Source organism: Bombus affinis, chromosome 8 (genome assembly GCF_024516045.1).
Source record: "Bombus affinis isolate iyBomAffi1 chromosome 8, iyBomAffi1.2, whole genome shotgun sequence".
NCBI lineage: Eukaryota > Metazoa > Arthropoda > Insecta > Hymenoptera > Apidae > Bombus > Bombus affinis.
This window is the reverse complement of record NC_066351.1, coordinates 16,886,142-16,904,210: the sequence shown is the minus strand read 5'-3', so window position 1 is coordinate 16,904,210 and position 18,069 is coordinate 16,886,142. Positions and strand designations below refer to the sequence as shown.

At 28.6% G+C, this 18,069-nt stretch overlaps 1 protein-coding gene across 17 annotated transcripts; it reads left to right on the top strand.

The window, feature by feature from the left end:
- Positions 1 to 518: 518 nt before the first annotated feature.
- On the top strand, positions 519 to 17,848 carry LOC126919485 (WD repeat-containing protein 7). Of its 17 annotated transcripts, none has more exons than XM_050728774.1 (26): positions 519 to 671; positions 1,840 to 2,018; positions 2,110 to 2,342; positions 2,432 to 2,574; positions 4,511 to 4,701; positions 4,778 to 4,923; positions 5,122 to 5,142; positions 6,317 to 6,343; positions 7,506 to 7,593; positions 7,685 to 8,096; positions 8,239 to 8,459; positions 8,595 to 8,814; positions 8,988 to 9,102; positions 9,204 to 9,409; positions 9,510 to 9,647; positions 9,761 to 9,829; positions 10,484 to 10,585; positions 11,520 to 11,732; positions 11,806 to 12,070; positions 12,164 to 12,383; positions 12,456 to 12,681; positions 12,758 to 13,098; positions 13,181 to 13,504; positions 13,590 to 13,682; positions 13,760 to 13,957; positions 14,055 to 17,848. In XM_050728774.1, exons 2-26 carry the CDS (start codon positions 1,854 to 1,856, stop codon positions 14,238 to 14,240), a joined length of 4,563 nt encoding a protein of 1,520 aa, XP_050584731.1. In that variant the 5' UTR covers positions 519 to 671; positions 1,840 to 1,853; the 3' UTR covers positions 14,241 to 17,848. The 17 variants fall into 17 exon arrangements, with proteins under 17 accessions (XP_050584731.1, XP_050584732.1, XP_050584730.1 ...); XM_050728775.1 differs by having other exon boundaries at positions 7,503 to 7,593; positions 12,773 to 13,098; XM_050728773.1 differs by having other exon boundaries at positions 7,503 to 7,593; positions 12,761 to 13,098.
- The last annotated feature ends 221 nt before the right edge of the window (positions 17,849 to 18,069 follow it).

Below are 18,069 nucleotides of genomic sequence, written 5' to 3'. Positions count from 1 at the left end.
TTTCAGCTTATATCATATATTTCTACATACGTACAAAATATGTATATATGAAGTTATCTTTACTTCGAAACACTTGTCACGTTTATCTCAAGACTGATCCACATTTTTAAATTATATAGGCATATATAAATACTTATATTTATATAGTAAACTTTAAATAATTGGATAAGAAGAAAATTTTTTAAGTAATATGAATTCAATTAAATATCAATATGATTTTATTTTTAAGTAATGATATATCTTTTTTGTTATCACGTTGTTAACGAATATATTTCGTCTAGAGATTGATATATTTTTTCATGAATTTCTCTGAAATCTTATATTAATGAAACTAATGTGTGATCCATGTGCTTGTTTTATTAATAATAATGTTAATCTAACAAATTAAATGAATTTTTAATTTAATTTTCTGTCTCTGTAATGTAAATATCAAAAAATAATCCAACATATTGTAACTCTTGCTTGCTTCGTTTTATATTGAATTAGAGAGGATTTTACTAGGGATAGGGATCTTTTGACGTGGAACAGCTGATTCTATGCGTTATTCGTCTGACTATTTCCAACATCAAGATGGCCACGGTCGTGAGAGTACATTAAGGGTTGTATGATTTTTGGCATATATCGCCAGTTACGACGTTTGGAGCCGTTGTCATTAATATTCAGTATTTTCGGTAAATATATCTATGTTTTTTTACATAGAATACATGTTGATTTGTTAAAATAATTGCATATAAACGCGATAAAATTAGAACCTTACAAATTGTCAGTGACATCTCGTGAACGTGATATAGCAGACGCCTCTAATTGCTTTTAATAGGTTTTCTTCGAGGACTTAATGTATCGCGTTATAACGATGGCCTTTACGGTAGATGCTTGTCAAATCCTTTTTGCTATGGACGAAGAATTCACATGCTATCAATGAAAATATTTGTTATTAATATATTAATATAATACTGATTGTTCTTTGAGTACTTTATAATAAGGTTTTGTCATTCATTTATTACGGGATTATTTGATTGCATTGTCATTTAACGACTTCCTTTGAATTGTATCTTTGAATTACTGTTATTTTATATCATCTATGTCAGAGGAGCATATGTTGTAGATTTAGCAATTTTCATCCTTATAGTTTTACAAAATAAAACATGTACTTATGCATAGCCTATATGTATTGTGTTTTTATATTATCAAAACAAAAACTTTTTCTTTTACTAACTGAAAAGATTAATATGCTGTGCATTTATATCACAATGACTTATTTAAAAATTAAGTTGTGTTCCTTTATATCGTTTACAATAATTATATTAAATAAAGATATAACACATTTTCTTTTAACATATGAATAAATGAATTTATTCCGAAATAGAACATGTAATGAAAATAATTATTAAATATAAATTTATGAAAATCTGTAATAGTTTTGAAGTTCAAAATTAAATAGTTGTATCTATGTTTGTAATATATTTTACATTTATAGCATTTAAATATTACTACAGATATGAAAATTTCTTATATCTTCAATCAAACTTGGAATACTTCTAAAGGATATTAAGATGATATATCATCATTATAGAATTATTTTTATTAAAATATGTTAATAATTTGTTACACGTAATGTTATGTATAATTATAACAAAAAAGACAAGAGTTCATTTTAATTACGTTTACAAAATATAAATAAGTTGTTTAAAGATTTTATTCAATTTTATATTAATTGTATTCGTTATATTCCAACTTTGTGTTCAATGTTATAATGACTATGTTTGCTAAAATAATAAGTTAATTAAGTAGATATTTCGATATTAATTTTTATTTAATCCAGTTTGTAATAAATTGTAGGTTGAATTTTTAAAATGACAGCGGGCACAAGCTTAGTAGTACCCATAGTTTTATGGGGTCGCATAGCTCCAACTCATTGTGTTTCCTGTATCTATTTGTCTCGAGATCAAAAAACATTAGTAACAGGATGTTATGATGGCCAGATATGTTTGTGGCAAGTAGACCCTGAAACATTGAAGGTAAATGTATAATTACATTTTAATTCGTTTAATTAATTTCAGAAATATTAACATTAGCATTAAATGATTATGTTATTAATTATATATTAAGATGAGTCCAAGATGTTTACTTGTTGGTCATACTGCTCCAATAATGTGCCTGAGTCGAGCGAGTGTTATTATGGAACAAAATTATATTGTCAGTAGCAGTGAAAGTGGAGAAATGTGTACGTGGGACTTAGTTGATGGAAAATGCAGGGAAGCTGTAAAGCTCACCAGTGTTCATACACAGATGTTGCCTTATGTCTCTGCTGGTGGAGAAGATGTTAGATTGTTTTGTTCGGGGTATATTATAATTATATTATACTTTAAAACAGTATATACATTTCTTTAACAAATTTCTAATTTAAGGAATATTCATTTTATAATTTTAGATACTATCCTGAGGTTTTAGTAATGGACCCTTTTAGTTTGGAAGTTTTATTCACCTTAAGCTCCCGTGTTAATCCAGACTGGATCAGTGCTTTGCACGTTTTGCGGCCGGCCAAACGGAAAGGTCGGTTCTACGTGCATACAAGTTAGTTACACTCCATCACACCTATGCTTTATACCATAAATTGCAACCTTATCTCTCTCTGATTTCTCTACCAATCTGTATTGTGCAAAAATTTATTGCTCTAAAGAGATACTATTTCATTATAATATAAGTGAATTGTTTCGATTAGATATTAAGTACAATATTTATTTGTACAATATGCTTGGTATCTCCTGGCCTATTAATTTTTTATATACTATCTTTCTGCTCAACAGGCGTTTCCTTTAGATATCGAACAAAGTTGTCCATGAAAATATATATTCTTTGTGCACTATACTATTTAATTGGAATATATAATAAATTTTGTAATATTTTTTTAGTAAAGTAATTAACAAAGATAAAAATTTATATGCATAGATATTTTTATCTTTTTGTGATTTAGAATTTTCTGCTAATTTTTCAGGCAATTAATAAAAAAAGCTTTGGGTAGATCAAAAACTTTGCATTTAACTATTTATATATCTTTTCTTTTGTAAAGAGTATTTTGTAATCATTCAAATTGATAGTACTATCTAATATATCTTATATTGTATTATTTAGCGGTGTTAATCTAAATATTATTATAAATTAATGAAAATTACATTGTTGCAGCATGTTAATGAAACAAATGCGGAGACATATCAGTGTTTTTACACTGGTAGTTAAGGCTCTATCATTTTTTTCATATTTTTTTCTCCTCTGATTTTTAATTCTCATTTTCTAGAATAATAAAATCAAATGAGCAGGCATTATACTTGAACAAACCTTTCTTTTATGCTACTCTCCTTCATTCGCATTTCCTTTCACAAAATCATTATGGCATACATTGCATTTATCTACATTAATCACTTTCATATCATTTATGGTATACTATATCTATCGTAAGTATATATTTAAACTGGTAATTTCTAGAACAAGTTTAGTGTTTGAATGCAATGAATGCACTTGTATGAAAATTTTAGTGCTGGTATTTTATTATACAATAAAATATCATATGATTAAAATTTTATTGATTACTAGAATAAAGTTCTATTTTCATATTTTCTATAGGATTTTTAGTAAAGATATGTAAGAAAACTATTTTACTATATAAAATATTATATCTACAATGATAAATTTTATAGAATAAAAGTCTTTTAAGTACATCCCTAGAATTGACAATGAATGAAAAAGAATGTAAATAATGTAAAAAAAAGTGTAATTTTGCATGTACTGTAATTCGTTATGAATATTTTTTATAATACTAGCACATCGGATATATCTGTTTTTAGTGCATATACATAAATCTTAAAGATTATATCCCTTAATATACAGTATCTTAGAAGTTGAAAACTTTTAGAGAGCCAGCAAAGCAAATGTAAGTCAATAGATTTGTTCTAAAAACTGGTATATGTACATATATGAGGTATGCCTTATATATATCTCTTGTCAACGTACAAACCACTATAGCGACTTTCTGGCTTTCTAAAAGTTAATAATAAGAGTCTATTGACTAATAGAAAATGTCTAATAGTCTAATGTATTTTGTCTTTATGTAATTATGCTATATCTGGGAATGAACAATTATTGAAGTAGATTTTTAAGATGCTCTGTGTATTATTTGGCATGACTCAAAATCTCTTTATAGATAACTGTGTAATTTAATTTGAAACATTTTATTTTGCATGAAATTATAGCACTATATTACAGGGGCTTGATCATTTATGGTTGAAATTATTAACTGTTTTAAATAGTTTGTGTTTACTACTTTTAGCATATTTATTCATCAATACTACAACAAAGTTTCATAATTTTGTATAAAATTAATATTTTTTCATATGTTTATGACATTTATAAGGTGTCATTTTATTGACCCTTACTAAAAATTCTTTTGCTTAAAACGCTATGACACCTTCTTAGATATAGTTAACGCGCAACAGGCGCTTCCATTCATTTAAAGATGATGTTGTGCTGGCCTTAACGACGACTGGTACAGTCAAGGTGTGGACTCTTCTTGGACATGAGAATCGTAACAGTGAGCCTCTTTATGAACATGAAAGCAAACAAATACGATGTTTAAATGCACTTGCAATGACTTGTTGCCCATATAATCAGAGAACTGTATTAATTGTATGCTCTAAACATTGGCAGGTATATCTTATTTATTATTATTATTATTTCTCAAATTACTTAAATTTGATTTTTACTAATATATCATCCACATTAGATATATGACGCCGGTGATTTCTCCCTTCTATGTTCAATCACTGCACCTTGTGGCGAACGTTGGATGGCTGGAGACTTCTTATCTGCAGATAGAGTAATTCTGTGGAGTGATGAAGGTTGCGGTTATCTCTATAAACTACCAGCTAAGTACGTTTTTAAGTAGAATATCCTTTTTTCTTCTTATTTTATGTTTTTACTATTATATTTAATATTTCATATTTTGGACTTGTTGCAAAGAAGTTATCAACGATGATAAGCATTAAATATTTCTAAAACAAAAGATTCATTATAAAACAAGTTTGAAATATAGATTTATTTAATAAAATATTTATTTGTTGCTTATAGGGTTCTGGTACATCTTGACAGGTAGTTCTTCTAAATTTAATATTGCCAATTATCTTTAATATAAGAATTAACATATCAAGTGTTAATAAGAAAAGATATTTATTGAAAAAAGATGCTTAATCTTATAGCATGACACTAGATACTAATTTGTACTTATATACTCTAACACAAATATAATGGCTAACAAATTCAAAAACGATAATACAACAATTACAATTTAAGAAACGTAAGAAAAATTGTATACAAGTAAAAGCTATATGTAGTAAAAGTAGAAATATTTTGGAAAAATATTCTGTTTTATTATATTATTTTATTTTATAATATATGAAATAATATATTTTAAAGAAACAAAATATATTATTGCAAACATAGTTAAACTAAGATGTAATATAAATTGGTTGAAATGTAGTTATCTATCTTGATGCCAATGTCATTTGCAGTTAATAATTTTTTCTTCAATATACTTCATTTATTGCTAGATGCATAGACGGATTTTATAACCAAACATATTTTTTTCGATTAATTAGAATCTTTAATTTACAGTTTTTGGAACTAAATGCTATTTTATAGACGCACTTGCTGGCAATGCACATTTAATATTTGTTCCCCTTATATTGTTTTACTTCATTTACCATGAACATTCATATTCAATCACAAATAGAAAATATAAATTATGTATTTTCTATATTACGATGAAAATTAATGACAACATTTTAATGATTAAGTAAAATAATTCCTACAAATAATTAGGAAATGTAAAAATGTAGTAATGTTGATCTTTGGAAAATATCTATTATCCCTTTTTCTTAATAATACTTTATCTTTATTAAGAATATAATTAAATGTAGATATACATTTATATCTAAAAAATTTCATGAAATGTCTATAGAGTTCTTTATATGTGAGAATGAAAAGATAGAATGAATATCTTTTTTTAAAGTTTACTTATATTTTAATATAGCAGAGTTTTCATTGAGTTTTCTCGAAAAGCAAAAAAAAAGAACACCAAATGTAATTAAAATAAAAGTTATATTAAAAAGATAATTTTGCTGTAATTAAGTATATTGTAACCATATGTATTTGTAATTTACATATGTTACAAACAATTCATGATATAACTTGTTTTTACGGTGATGTGTCTTTTTCATATAACACACATCTACTGCATTCTACGGTGGATCTGGTGTTCTTCTAGCAAGTTGAAGGGCAAGGCTCTTAGCAGGTAATCCTGCGTTATCTCTGTTACACACTTTCTTCTTGTATTCTTCATTGCAAGTTTTGTCTCTTTATGTTCTTCATATTTGTTTTGCTATGTACAGTATTCCTCTACAAGTTCACTTTTCTTCTTTCCTATTTCTTATTCCCATTAAAAATGATGAATGAAGTATAATATTTATAAATTTCTTACATGCATAAATACAAAACAATTTGAAGTGCTTTTTAAAACCATAAAAATATAATCAATGACTATATTAGTGATAATATTCATCTTCTATTTTATTATTAGTAATTTACAGATATTTTTTAATCATAGAGTCAAATTAAAACTGATTAAAAGTTAATCAATTAATTAATAAACAAATTATATGAATTTCCTTACATTTTGTTTGTTTTGACCTTATGTTTAGATTAACATGTCCTTTGTAATATGACTATATGATCGAAAAATACCATAAAGAATAAATATATAATTTCAAATTATACAAATATGTTATAATTGAAATATAATTTGTTATATTATGTCATAATTGCCAGCACAAATATTTCATAACTAATTATTCCTTTGTCAAAATCTATATAGATTATATGATAGAAATTTACATTAAACCAAAATATTATACAACTGTATTATATCTCTCTGCATTTCATCTTACGTTTTCATCTTTATCTGTCCTAAGTTGCTTTACATGTATCAATATTTCATATTACAAGTTAGGTAAATAATGGAAACAACTATTTCAATAAAATATAATAGTGCTATGCCAGCTTATGTAGTTTTAGTAAGCCATGCTATATTATTTAGTTATATTTACATAAATAAATTCACACATATATTTAAAAGGTCTTTATTTCTGCATTTACCATATAACAAGTTATTATGTAACTAATACAAGTAGCATACTAATTTAAATAAATTATAAAAGACATTATTAATTATTGGTATGCATAATAAATCAAGTAATATAAATTAAGTTATTAAAATAAATAAATAAAGAACAATCTATAACAATATCTTAAACAATAAATAACATTTACTATTTATCGATTGCAAAGTATTCTTAATTTTATAGTTTGCAATTTATTATAGTATATCAAAATCTATTATGAATTAATATTCGAAATAATGTTATTCCAAGAAAGCAATTTTTTTTATTGTATAGTAGCGTTGCAGACAACAAAAATTTTCATACCGCCGGTGTTGAATATGATCAACCTTATCTCTACTGTACTTTGACGCAACCTGGAGTCAAGGTCAGTTTAATATTGGTGTTTAACAATTTTAATTCCCTACAAATTATACACTTCAACGTAATTAATTATTATGTTTCTTTTTCCATTTTAGCCTCTATCATGCCCACCAGCAATGCGACTAGTTACAGTTCAAAAACAAAGTAAAACGTTAAAGTATTTATTACGTGGTGATAGTGGAGGAGTTGTTCTCTGGACAGTTCCAGAAGTAACGACTCAACAATTAGCTCAAATTTGTCAAAATGACCGTTCAACTCCACTTTCACTACCACCAGCAGTAAAAACGAGTATTACAACTGCTTGGGAGGAAATGAAACCATCACCAGTTGGAATATTAGATCAATTAGACAGTGGAGATGGACATGGCATAAAATTAACAGCTAGTATATATTTACCACAACAAAGTCGTTTAGTTGTCGGTCGTGAAGACGGCAGTATTATCATTGTCCCTGCAACACAAACAGTCATGCTTCAATTACTTCATGGCAATCATCAACAATACGATGGTACAATAAATTTATTAATTCAAAAGTAGCAATATTTTTCTTTTCATTTAACTGGGCAATTTGAATAATTATAATCGTGATGTTCATATAAATTTCTTTCAATCATACTTCTTTCTTTTTATTCTATTATGATGGTTTATAGATTGGCCTCCTCATCAAGTATTGTTGGGTCACTCCGGCCGAGTGAACTGCCTTTTGTATCCACATGGAGCAGCACCACGTTATGATCGGACACATCTCGTTTCTGGATCTGTTGATTTTGCTGTATGTTTATGGGATCTTTATGCTGGTACACTCATTCATAGATTCTGCGTCCATGCAGGTGAAATTACACAATTAATGGTACCACCTGATAACTGTAGTGTACGTTCAATTTTTTTTATAAGTACATTATTAACTAGCAATATTTTATTATATATAATATATAATAAATAATATATATATATATATATATATACTCACAAATTATACATAATTATAATTTTATTATCTTTTTAGCCTAGAATACAGAAGTGTGTTTGTAGTGTTGCATCAGATCATAGTGTTACTCTGTTATCATTAGCAGAAAGAAAATGTGTTGTTCTTGCTTCTCGGCACTTATTCCCAGTTGTTACGATAAAATGGAGACCATTGGATGACTTTATGATAGTTGGATGTTCAGACGGAGCTGTGTATGTATGGCAAATGGAAACCGGCCATCTAGATCGTGTATTGCATGGTACATATAAATTTTCAATTTTAATATCCCAATGATATCTTTATATTTTTAAATGTAATAGTAAGTTATAAATATCATATTTTCGCTATTATGATTTCTGTCAACTAATATATTATTTAGCATCTAATACGTCAAAATTTATTCTTGTAAAATTTTAATAAAAATCTGTACAGGTATTATTGCAGAAGAAGTGCTCTATGCTTGCGATGAAAATACAATCGCTGCATCTGGTGGATCTGCTACTGGTGGTGAACTAGGTTTAGCTAATCCTGCTGTACATTTTTTTAGGTAAACAAAATGAATGATAGGGATACTGAGTAAATTTTAGAACCAAGTCTCTAGAAGATTTTCTTTCTTCTCGTTATGTTTTTCATGTTTTGTTTCTTTAGAGGCTTAAGACATAGAAATCTGTCTGCTATAAGACACGCAACCCAAAGAGGATTGCATCAATTGCAACAACTTCACGGTGGACAAGGAGTTGATCATGGAAATCAAATAAAGACAAAAGGCACACCTTTAATGATTCAAGGTTTTAGAAGTAATCCTAAAGATCCAGAAAGCCATATTTTATTTTTTGACATAGAAGCATTGATAGGTAATATATTTTCTAATTTTTAAAAAAATATATATAAAATGTTAATATTTTACATAAAGACACTTAAAAATTAGATTTATTTGTTCTCTTTTTTACATAGTACAATTACTTAATGATGAATATGGAGCAATGTCACCTGGTTCTTTGGAAGCACAGGGTCTTATTTCAGCCTCTGAGTATCAAAAAGTTGCAGCACTTACACAGTCTGCTAGTCCAGATGCTCATAAAAAAATTGCAGGTAAACATGTCTGAGATAATTTTATTTGTTCATACATATAAATATTAACTTCGAGCATTTAATCGATATCTATATTAATAAAAAAAAACTTGCACAAACATGCCACTTTATAGACTTTTTCGGTCGCGTCAAGGATAAGGCAGGCGACGTTGAACGAATTTTAAAGGAGAAGGATCGCCACGGTATTGTGTTGTTATAGTTCCATTTTGTAAATCGTAGTTTGTATGCAATTTTTTTATATACTTGTATAGAGCAAAAATTTAACAAGATCTTTATATAAAAATATTGGCCTTATTTCACATATTACGTTTAATGCAAATAATACAATATGTAGTCTTCATGCATACTAAAATATTAATCACATGTTTTGCGATGCAGACAGATACATATATTCTTGGATGTAATATAACATTCAAGCCAAAATTCTACTATTAAAACACATTTGTGTTAAGTACAATATATTATTTTGTTTGAATTCTCAATATTTACATTGAAACTCTTAATCGATTGACATTTTTTATATTGATTCATTAAGGAACACAAAATTGAACAAGGTATACAACCTTAATTTAAAGAAATAAAGAACATTTAAAGAAAGTATTTTATCATGAATTAGCTGTTTGTATTTTCAATTTGCTTATTGCTTGGTAGCATTTCTTTTCTATTAGGCATATTGATTTACACAAATATATTTCCATTTCGAATATTTATTTCATATGCATAATACTTACAGGAAATCTCATAGTATGTTCAACATTTCAACTGTTGTAGTTAGAAGAATTCATGTTGAAAAAGTATATTCACTTATAGCATCTAAAGCCAATTTCTTTCTGTAGGTATATTGGCTAAAATGAAGGAGGGCGCAGAGAACGTACATACTAAGATTCAGGCCAAGGTGGAAAGCGTTGGCCTCAAGCCGTCGACTCTCGACGGCAAAGGTTAGCCATGATTTAAGGAAGATGGCAAAATTATTGTACTTTCTACTCTTGAATTACGTGGCATGGATTTTTGTTGTTAGTTTAGATTTGTCATCTGCTTTCCATTTTCTTTCTTTTTCTTTTTCCATATAAAATATATTAATTTATAGTATTTTTTTTTTAATATCCAAAATACAAATGATTGAAAGTTCTACTAATTTCCCTGGTTTGTTGTATTTGTATACTGATAAAAATTCAAACATTTGTGGATTTTATCATAAATATGTTTAATTATCATTTAGTAAATACATAATGTTATATTTTTATAAAAATGAGTTGAAAATTAAATACTTTTTAAAAGTAAGAAACACACAGTTAGGCGTTATATTTTGTAAATCATATTTTATACTTCGAACGTTCCTGTTTTCATTGTATTATTTGCTTCTTTTTCTTCCTTAATTAATATACTTAAAATTCGCTATAGTATTTATTTACATAGGGCAAATCAGAGTTCATAGTATGACTGTAAAGAATTTAAAATCAGATAAATAGTTTCTAAATGAAACTTTGTGTATCTGTAAGAAAAATTGCTTAAAAAATTATTTGCTTACTTTTTTCTTAAATTATAAACGTGATTTTATTTATTTCATCATTTTCATTAATATTTTATCATGTTCTGATGATAGCACGCTATATTTTATATGTTTTATTCATAAACTTTTTGTCGTTGTATATTATTGTAAAATTTCTCATATATCTCATTGATCAAGACGTTTAAAACAAACATTTAATATCTCTTCATTTAAATATTTTTACATCTAAAATGTTGATGTGGGAATGTACAAACAATCTTTAAGTTATAGATTTATGTTATATTTTACTTCTTCGGTGTTTCTTTGTACATTTAGGATCAATAAATTTTCGAATATATTTACAAAATTTTATTCTTTCACAGGTGATAATTGGAATAATAATGAAATTGCGAAAAACAATTTAAAACGAAATGGAGCGTTTAGTGAACCAAATGCCACTATGGAAGTTGCTCAGCTTATATTAAGTTTATTACATGCTTGGGGTATTGATCCAGATTTAGATCGCGTTTGCGAAGGAAAGTTAGGTTTATTAAGACCTATGGTTCCTGTTTCATTTGGAGTATTGTCAAAAGGAGGTACGAGCGAATATGATTTAGTTTATTAAATGCACGTGACTTCTCATGATTCAATTAATATTATTTTTTGAAGGTTACATGTCATTATTATTACCAACTTGGCAAATGCAATTGGAACCAATTGGCGAACCTACAACTCAATTAGAACAACGTTTACCAGCAGAATTAGTTAGACAAGAAAGGCTTACAAGAGCATTCACAGCAAGGGCACATTGGGAGTTATCTACCACATTGACCAGCAATCATTTATTAGCAGTAGTAGCTTTAGCAAATACTTTAATGTCAATGAACAATGCCACTTTTGTACCTGAACAAGAACGAAATCGTAAAATGCATAGGTGAATAATTAATATTATTTGTTTTTCTACCCTTTTAAATATCTAATTAAAATTAAATACGAATTTTATCTACACTTTATTTAATATACTTAGGCCTGGTAATAGATCTACAGTTAATTGGAATAAAGCAGAAGAAGAAAATGAGGAAATTTATACAGCGCAACAAGCACAGATTAAGCAAGGTTGGTCTCTGTTAGCAACATTACACTGTGTACTATTGCCCGATAAAATAGTTTCACAAGGTGGCGTTAAGACTTTTAAACGGCCTCAAGTTGAAATGATGGCTCGCAGATGGCAACATCAATGTCTTGAGGTTTGTTAGCACTATATGTATATAAAAAATTGTATAAAACTTATAATGTTATACAAAATAATAATATTTTAGATTCGCGAAGCTGCTCAAGCTTTATTGCTTGCTGAATTAGGAAGAATGGGTCCAAAAGGAAGGAAAACACTTGTAGATAGCTGGTCACAATATCTACCAATGTATAGCACTCAAGAACCTATTGCACCACAATCGCAAAATCAAAGTCCACCAGCTCCAGGTAGTCCAATTCCATCATCTGAATCACATACGGAGGAGGAAGATGAAGAGGAGGAACTGGCAGAAGGTAAGAATAAATTATAAAATTTCGCTTATATAATTTTAGTATTGAAAGAAGTATTTAATTTCTTTACATACATTAGCAGAAATAAATGTAGCTAGGAAACCATCGAGCGTGGCGGAATTAAAACGAAAGCAAACGACAGCAGTTGTATTATTAGGGGTAATAGGCGCAGAATTTGGGCAAGACGTTACTACCACAAATCAGAAAAGAGATAACGAACAGAGACGAAAGAGTTCAATTGTAGAAGGTTTTGGAATAGGAAATAATAATCTTGCCAGGCATACTAGCATGGCACTCACGCACTTGTTACACGCACCTCACTCTCCGAAATTACCTTTACATACGGCATTGCGAAGAGCCGCAATTGATCTCATTGGTAGAGGTTTCACTGTTTGGGAACCATATCTTGATGTATCGAAAGTAAGAATCGTATTAACAAATTAATCTTCTAACTAATATAATTTATAAGCGTAAGTAAGATTTGTCAATGTATCCAATACAGGTATTATTGGGATTACTAGAAATGTGTTGTGATGCTGATAAATTGGTACCAAATATGACATATGGCCTTCCGCTTACACCTCAAGCTGATACCTGTCGTACAGCAAGACATGCTTTAACTTTAATAGCTACTGCTCGACCTGCAGCATTTATTACTACGATGGCACGGGAAGTAGCTAGATACAATACATTACAACAAAATGCGCAAACATTAAATGTAAATATGGGTGCAAGTGTTTTGGTTAGGGCAAAACCAGAAATACTTAGGATTGTTGAACAATTAATTGATAAAATGCAGAGTGAAATGAGCGATCTCTTAGTTGAGGTGAGAATAACTCAAATTATTATGAAATTGAAACATAATTTAATATAATTATTATATAATTCAATATAATAATTAATATTTGTAGGTCATGGATATTATCTTACATTGTTTGGATCCAGGTCATCTTAAGACTAAACCATTGAATGATGTGTTTCCAGCAGTATGTAGATTTAATCAAGTAAGTTGAGTTATGTTAATATTGTTAATATAATTTTTTAAATACTTAGCTGATAATAAAATATCTATTTATTTCAGGTAAGTCATTGTCCGGCAACACGCAGAATAGCAGTAGGTAGTCGCAATGGTCAGCTCGCTTTGTATGAATTACGAGGCAATGTTAAATGTCAAACAGTACCTGCGCATGTTGCATCTGTAACTGCATTAGCGTTTTCACCTGAAGGCAAGTTTCTGGTTAGTTATTCTTGTACGGAAAATAAATTATGCTTTTGGCAGGTAAGATGTTCTCTATTTATTTATATATATTGCTGTAATTCACATTAATCAATTAGTCAATTTTATTGTTAATTTAAGTAATTTTCAATGTTCTCAGCAAACAAGTAGTGGTATGTTCGGCCTAGGGAATTCTCAAACACGTTGTGTGAAATCATATAGTACTGCGCCCATTAACGATGTAGCACGATTAAACCCTATGCGACTAGCTCGATTGATATGGATAAATAATCGAACAGTTACACTAATGCTTGCTGATGGATCAGAAACACGATTCAATGTTTAAACTGTGAAGATGCTCCCTTCCATCCCAATAATGAATGAATGAAGATAAGTAGAGTATAAAATGGGATCAGCCTATAGCAGAAATATGGAATAACTGTTTTAGGCAAAAGAAATAGCCGAAAGTGATGTCGTGAATATTAGTGCGCTTATTGGTACTTAATAGTACTAGTGCTAAAATAATTGGATATCATATGGAGTATACATAAATGAAGTTTATCATTGCACGACGCAGGATATGGTTTAGCGATTATCGTCAAGCATGGTATGAAAAATTGTTTTTTCTTTTCAATTTCTTACACTTATCTGTCTTTTTATTTCATATATATAATTTAAATATTTCATTTCTTGGTCGCGCACGAATATGCTACATTTTGGTGTTTTCATAGCACACAAAAGAGTTTGATGCCATCAGGTTTTAACAAAAAGTATTTTTTTTATCTAGTAATTTAACTGCATTACCAATTTCATTGCCAACAATGTAGTTATGATACTAAAGTATTTCATTGAAATTTCGTGAATTTAGATCAAAGTAAAATAATACGTTGAAACGCTTTCATACTGTCACATCTGTATATCATAGATGTTGTTAGTTATTTCTACATGAGGATTTGTGTGGGCGTGTGCTGTACTGTACATTACGCAATGTTACATTATTGCGTATACTATTCAAAGCCATGATTACATATTCCTGAAATCCTGATATAATAGATAAAAAGATGGTTACCATATGAAAAACTGGAACCTCGCGTTGAAAGTACATACCTGTGTATATATACATATAAAGAAGAAAAGAAAAGAATTCTCGCTGAAGATTTGTATATACATAACACAATGGCGAATCGTATAGGTCAATATAATAACTTGTATGAACATCATATATTTAATTTGTTTATGTATAATTAAACGCTTCAAATGAATTCCTGTTTTACAAATTTTACATGTGTTATTTGTCCGCGTAATTTGTACCGCTTAACGAAAGATAAATATTTCTGTATCTTAGAATGATATACGTCGAGATCTGATTCCTAAAGAGACTAATAATTGATCACGCATAGGACTAAGGCTAGAATAGAGAACTACACGGGCGTTTTATACGCTACGTGTTGCATATTGCGTTTCCCCGCCGAAGCAGAATCTTGAATGGATGAGCGTTTTACGCTACGGGTTAGACACCGTATTCAGGAAGAATTAATTCAACACAAAAATGAATTTTGTACAGCCTTGATGCCTTACTAATTCTGTGCGTAATATTAAAAAACAGAAAAAAGCGCAATAGTCGTTAGTGAATATATATCGAACATTTTTCAATCACGTTTTTACTTTCCACTGCTGTGTAGTTAAACCGATACTAAACATTGTATCATTGTATCGCATTGCCAGCGTGTTTTATTTTCAAACTTTGGTGGAGAAAACGGGATGTGCAAGACGAACCGTATAAAACGCCCGTGTAATTCAAGCCTAGAAGTCAGTCTAGACACACACGCGCGCGCGCGCGTGAGAAAGGAAGAGAGAGTAATTTTTAAAGCAGTTATTCAGAATTCAAGATATATTTTACAGTTACCTTACGATTTTTATAAATATTCTACGCGAAAATTATTAGTAATATTTATTTCGTTTAAAGTGAAGCGATTGAAAGATTAAAGCTAATCTATATGTAGGTATTATCCATATGTGAAGTGTGTTGCTCCTTTTTTTATTTTTCCTCGTGAAATAAAATTTTCCCCATTCTTGAGAAACTGGATAAATAGTGAATATGGACGATAATAAGTTCGTTTAGTATAATTTATTGTGATTATTGCCTTTTATGAATTTTGCACAATATTCTGTGTAAATAGACAATGATCGTGTATACATATGTGTATATGTTTTAAAAATTGAGAACATTATTCAAGTTATTATAGATATTGTGACAAGTCCAGCGAGATATACAGTTGTACGTATGTACAATCCTTATGTTACGATTTAGTTACCTATCATAAATCGCACAAAATCATGAATAAATTTTCTAAGAGATTGTGCTAATCAAGCGAAATGTAATGCATATCTGTTAAAATTTTTGTTATCGGTGATATATTGCGTTTATTAAGTTGATTCGTTACTATTTTAAAAATATGCAAAGTTTTATTATTTTTTTTAACGATATTTTAAGCTTTCTATCAATGAGTGTAGATAATATGAAGAATATGAAGAAAGATATTATAGAATACTTTTAATAATTTTGATCTTTTCTTTTATTTGAAATATCAGCAGAAAAGTGAATAGAAAGATGAAACTAACATATTTATCGATAACAAAACTTAAAAGGTATTAGATTCGTAATTATTGCGAAGGCTAAGAGACATTTGTACCGCAAGCATTTGTCACGCAGGCGTGTCTAGAATCGGTACCAAAACAAAATACTCGTAAGCAGAGGCCGAAAGGAAGTGTTGGTTTTAGAAACATGTACGAAAATGACGAGATTCATTTCTCAATCATAATATCCTATCGCGATAAATTAAACAATTTGAATGCGTTACACATACGCATACATGTATCTTGTATATATATATAAAATCAAACTATGCCTAATTGTAACTATGTAATTATTTATGTGTATATTATATTTTATCGTGCGCTGCGTATGACCGGATGAAATTGGATCAATAATGAAAATGATCGATAACTATTATTCTTATCGATCATTCTCTTGTAGTTAATTATAATTGTCAGTGATGGATATTCGATATTTCCAGATTTTAACATAAATAGATTTCTATATAGAAACTTTCGATAAATTCTTACAATTTTTATAAAACAACTTTTCCAAATTCCATTATTTCTACGAAATATTAAACGTGATGTATTAATCTTATGGAAAAGTTGGACTGTTCATGTAGTATTTGTATGAAGTGTGTAGAACAACATTTAAACATATTAGTCTCTAAAAGTCTCATATTTTTATTTTCAAATATTTGGATTTGTTATTATTTCAATGCATTCTATCGTTTATTTTAAATGCTATATGTGATTTTCGATTCCATCACTAAGAGCTGTTTTACACGGAGATATGATTCTATTTATGTAAGCGCATGTAATATTTCCTATCTATCACGAATTGTGATGCATGTATTTCCGTGTGAAAGAACTCTAACGGTAATGTTTAAAATGTAAAAGGAATGTGACGCACGTGTTGTTAATCGTTATGCAATAATTAAATGTATTTAAATGTATCCAATGTGAAACGCGTTGCGTTAAAGATCCGATAATATATATATATATATATATATATATACACACCATGAAGACGAAGATCTTGATCTTGACGAATCTTATGCTGTCGCGTTAATTACTAAAAAAAAGAAAAAAAAAAATTTACATTTGAGGAAATACCAAAATATCCATTTCTTAAGTTGCAGATGATACAACAGACGTCTCTAATTGGGATTAGAAGACTATAATTGAAAGCTTTAATAATAGCAATTTTTACAGAGAAGGTGATACGTGATATTTAAATAAACGTTCAATGTTGTATTTGTAAAAAAGCACTATCTGTTCACAAACTAAACGAGATATTAGTTTATATATAATTCTATAAAATTAATTCCCCGTAAAATAAATTGTTAGAGCTTATTTCGTTATTTTTATTTATAGACATATTTGTTAATTAGAACTACTTTTTTCCGTCGTAGAATATCTATTGATCACGTCCTTTCAATTCTAAATGAATTTACATTGAATACAATACCTAATCTTTATAATATTACTTATTTATTATTGTTTACATTAGTCTCTAAGTTGATTAAATCGCATTTTAATACATTTTTATCATGTGAAGAGGGGTCAGGAGTAAA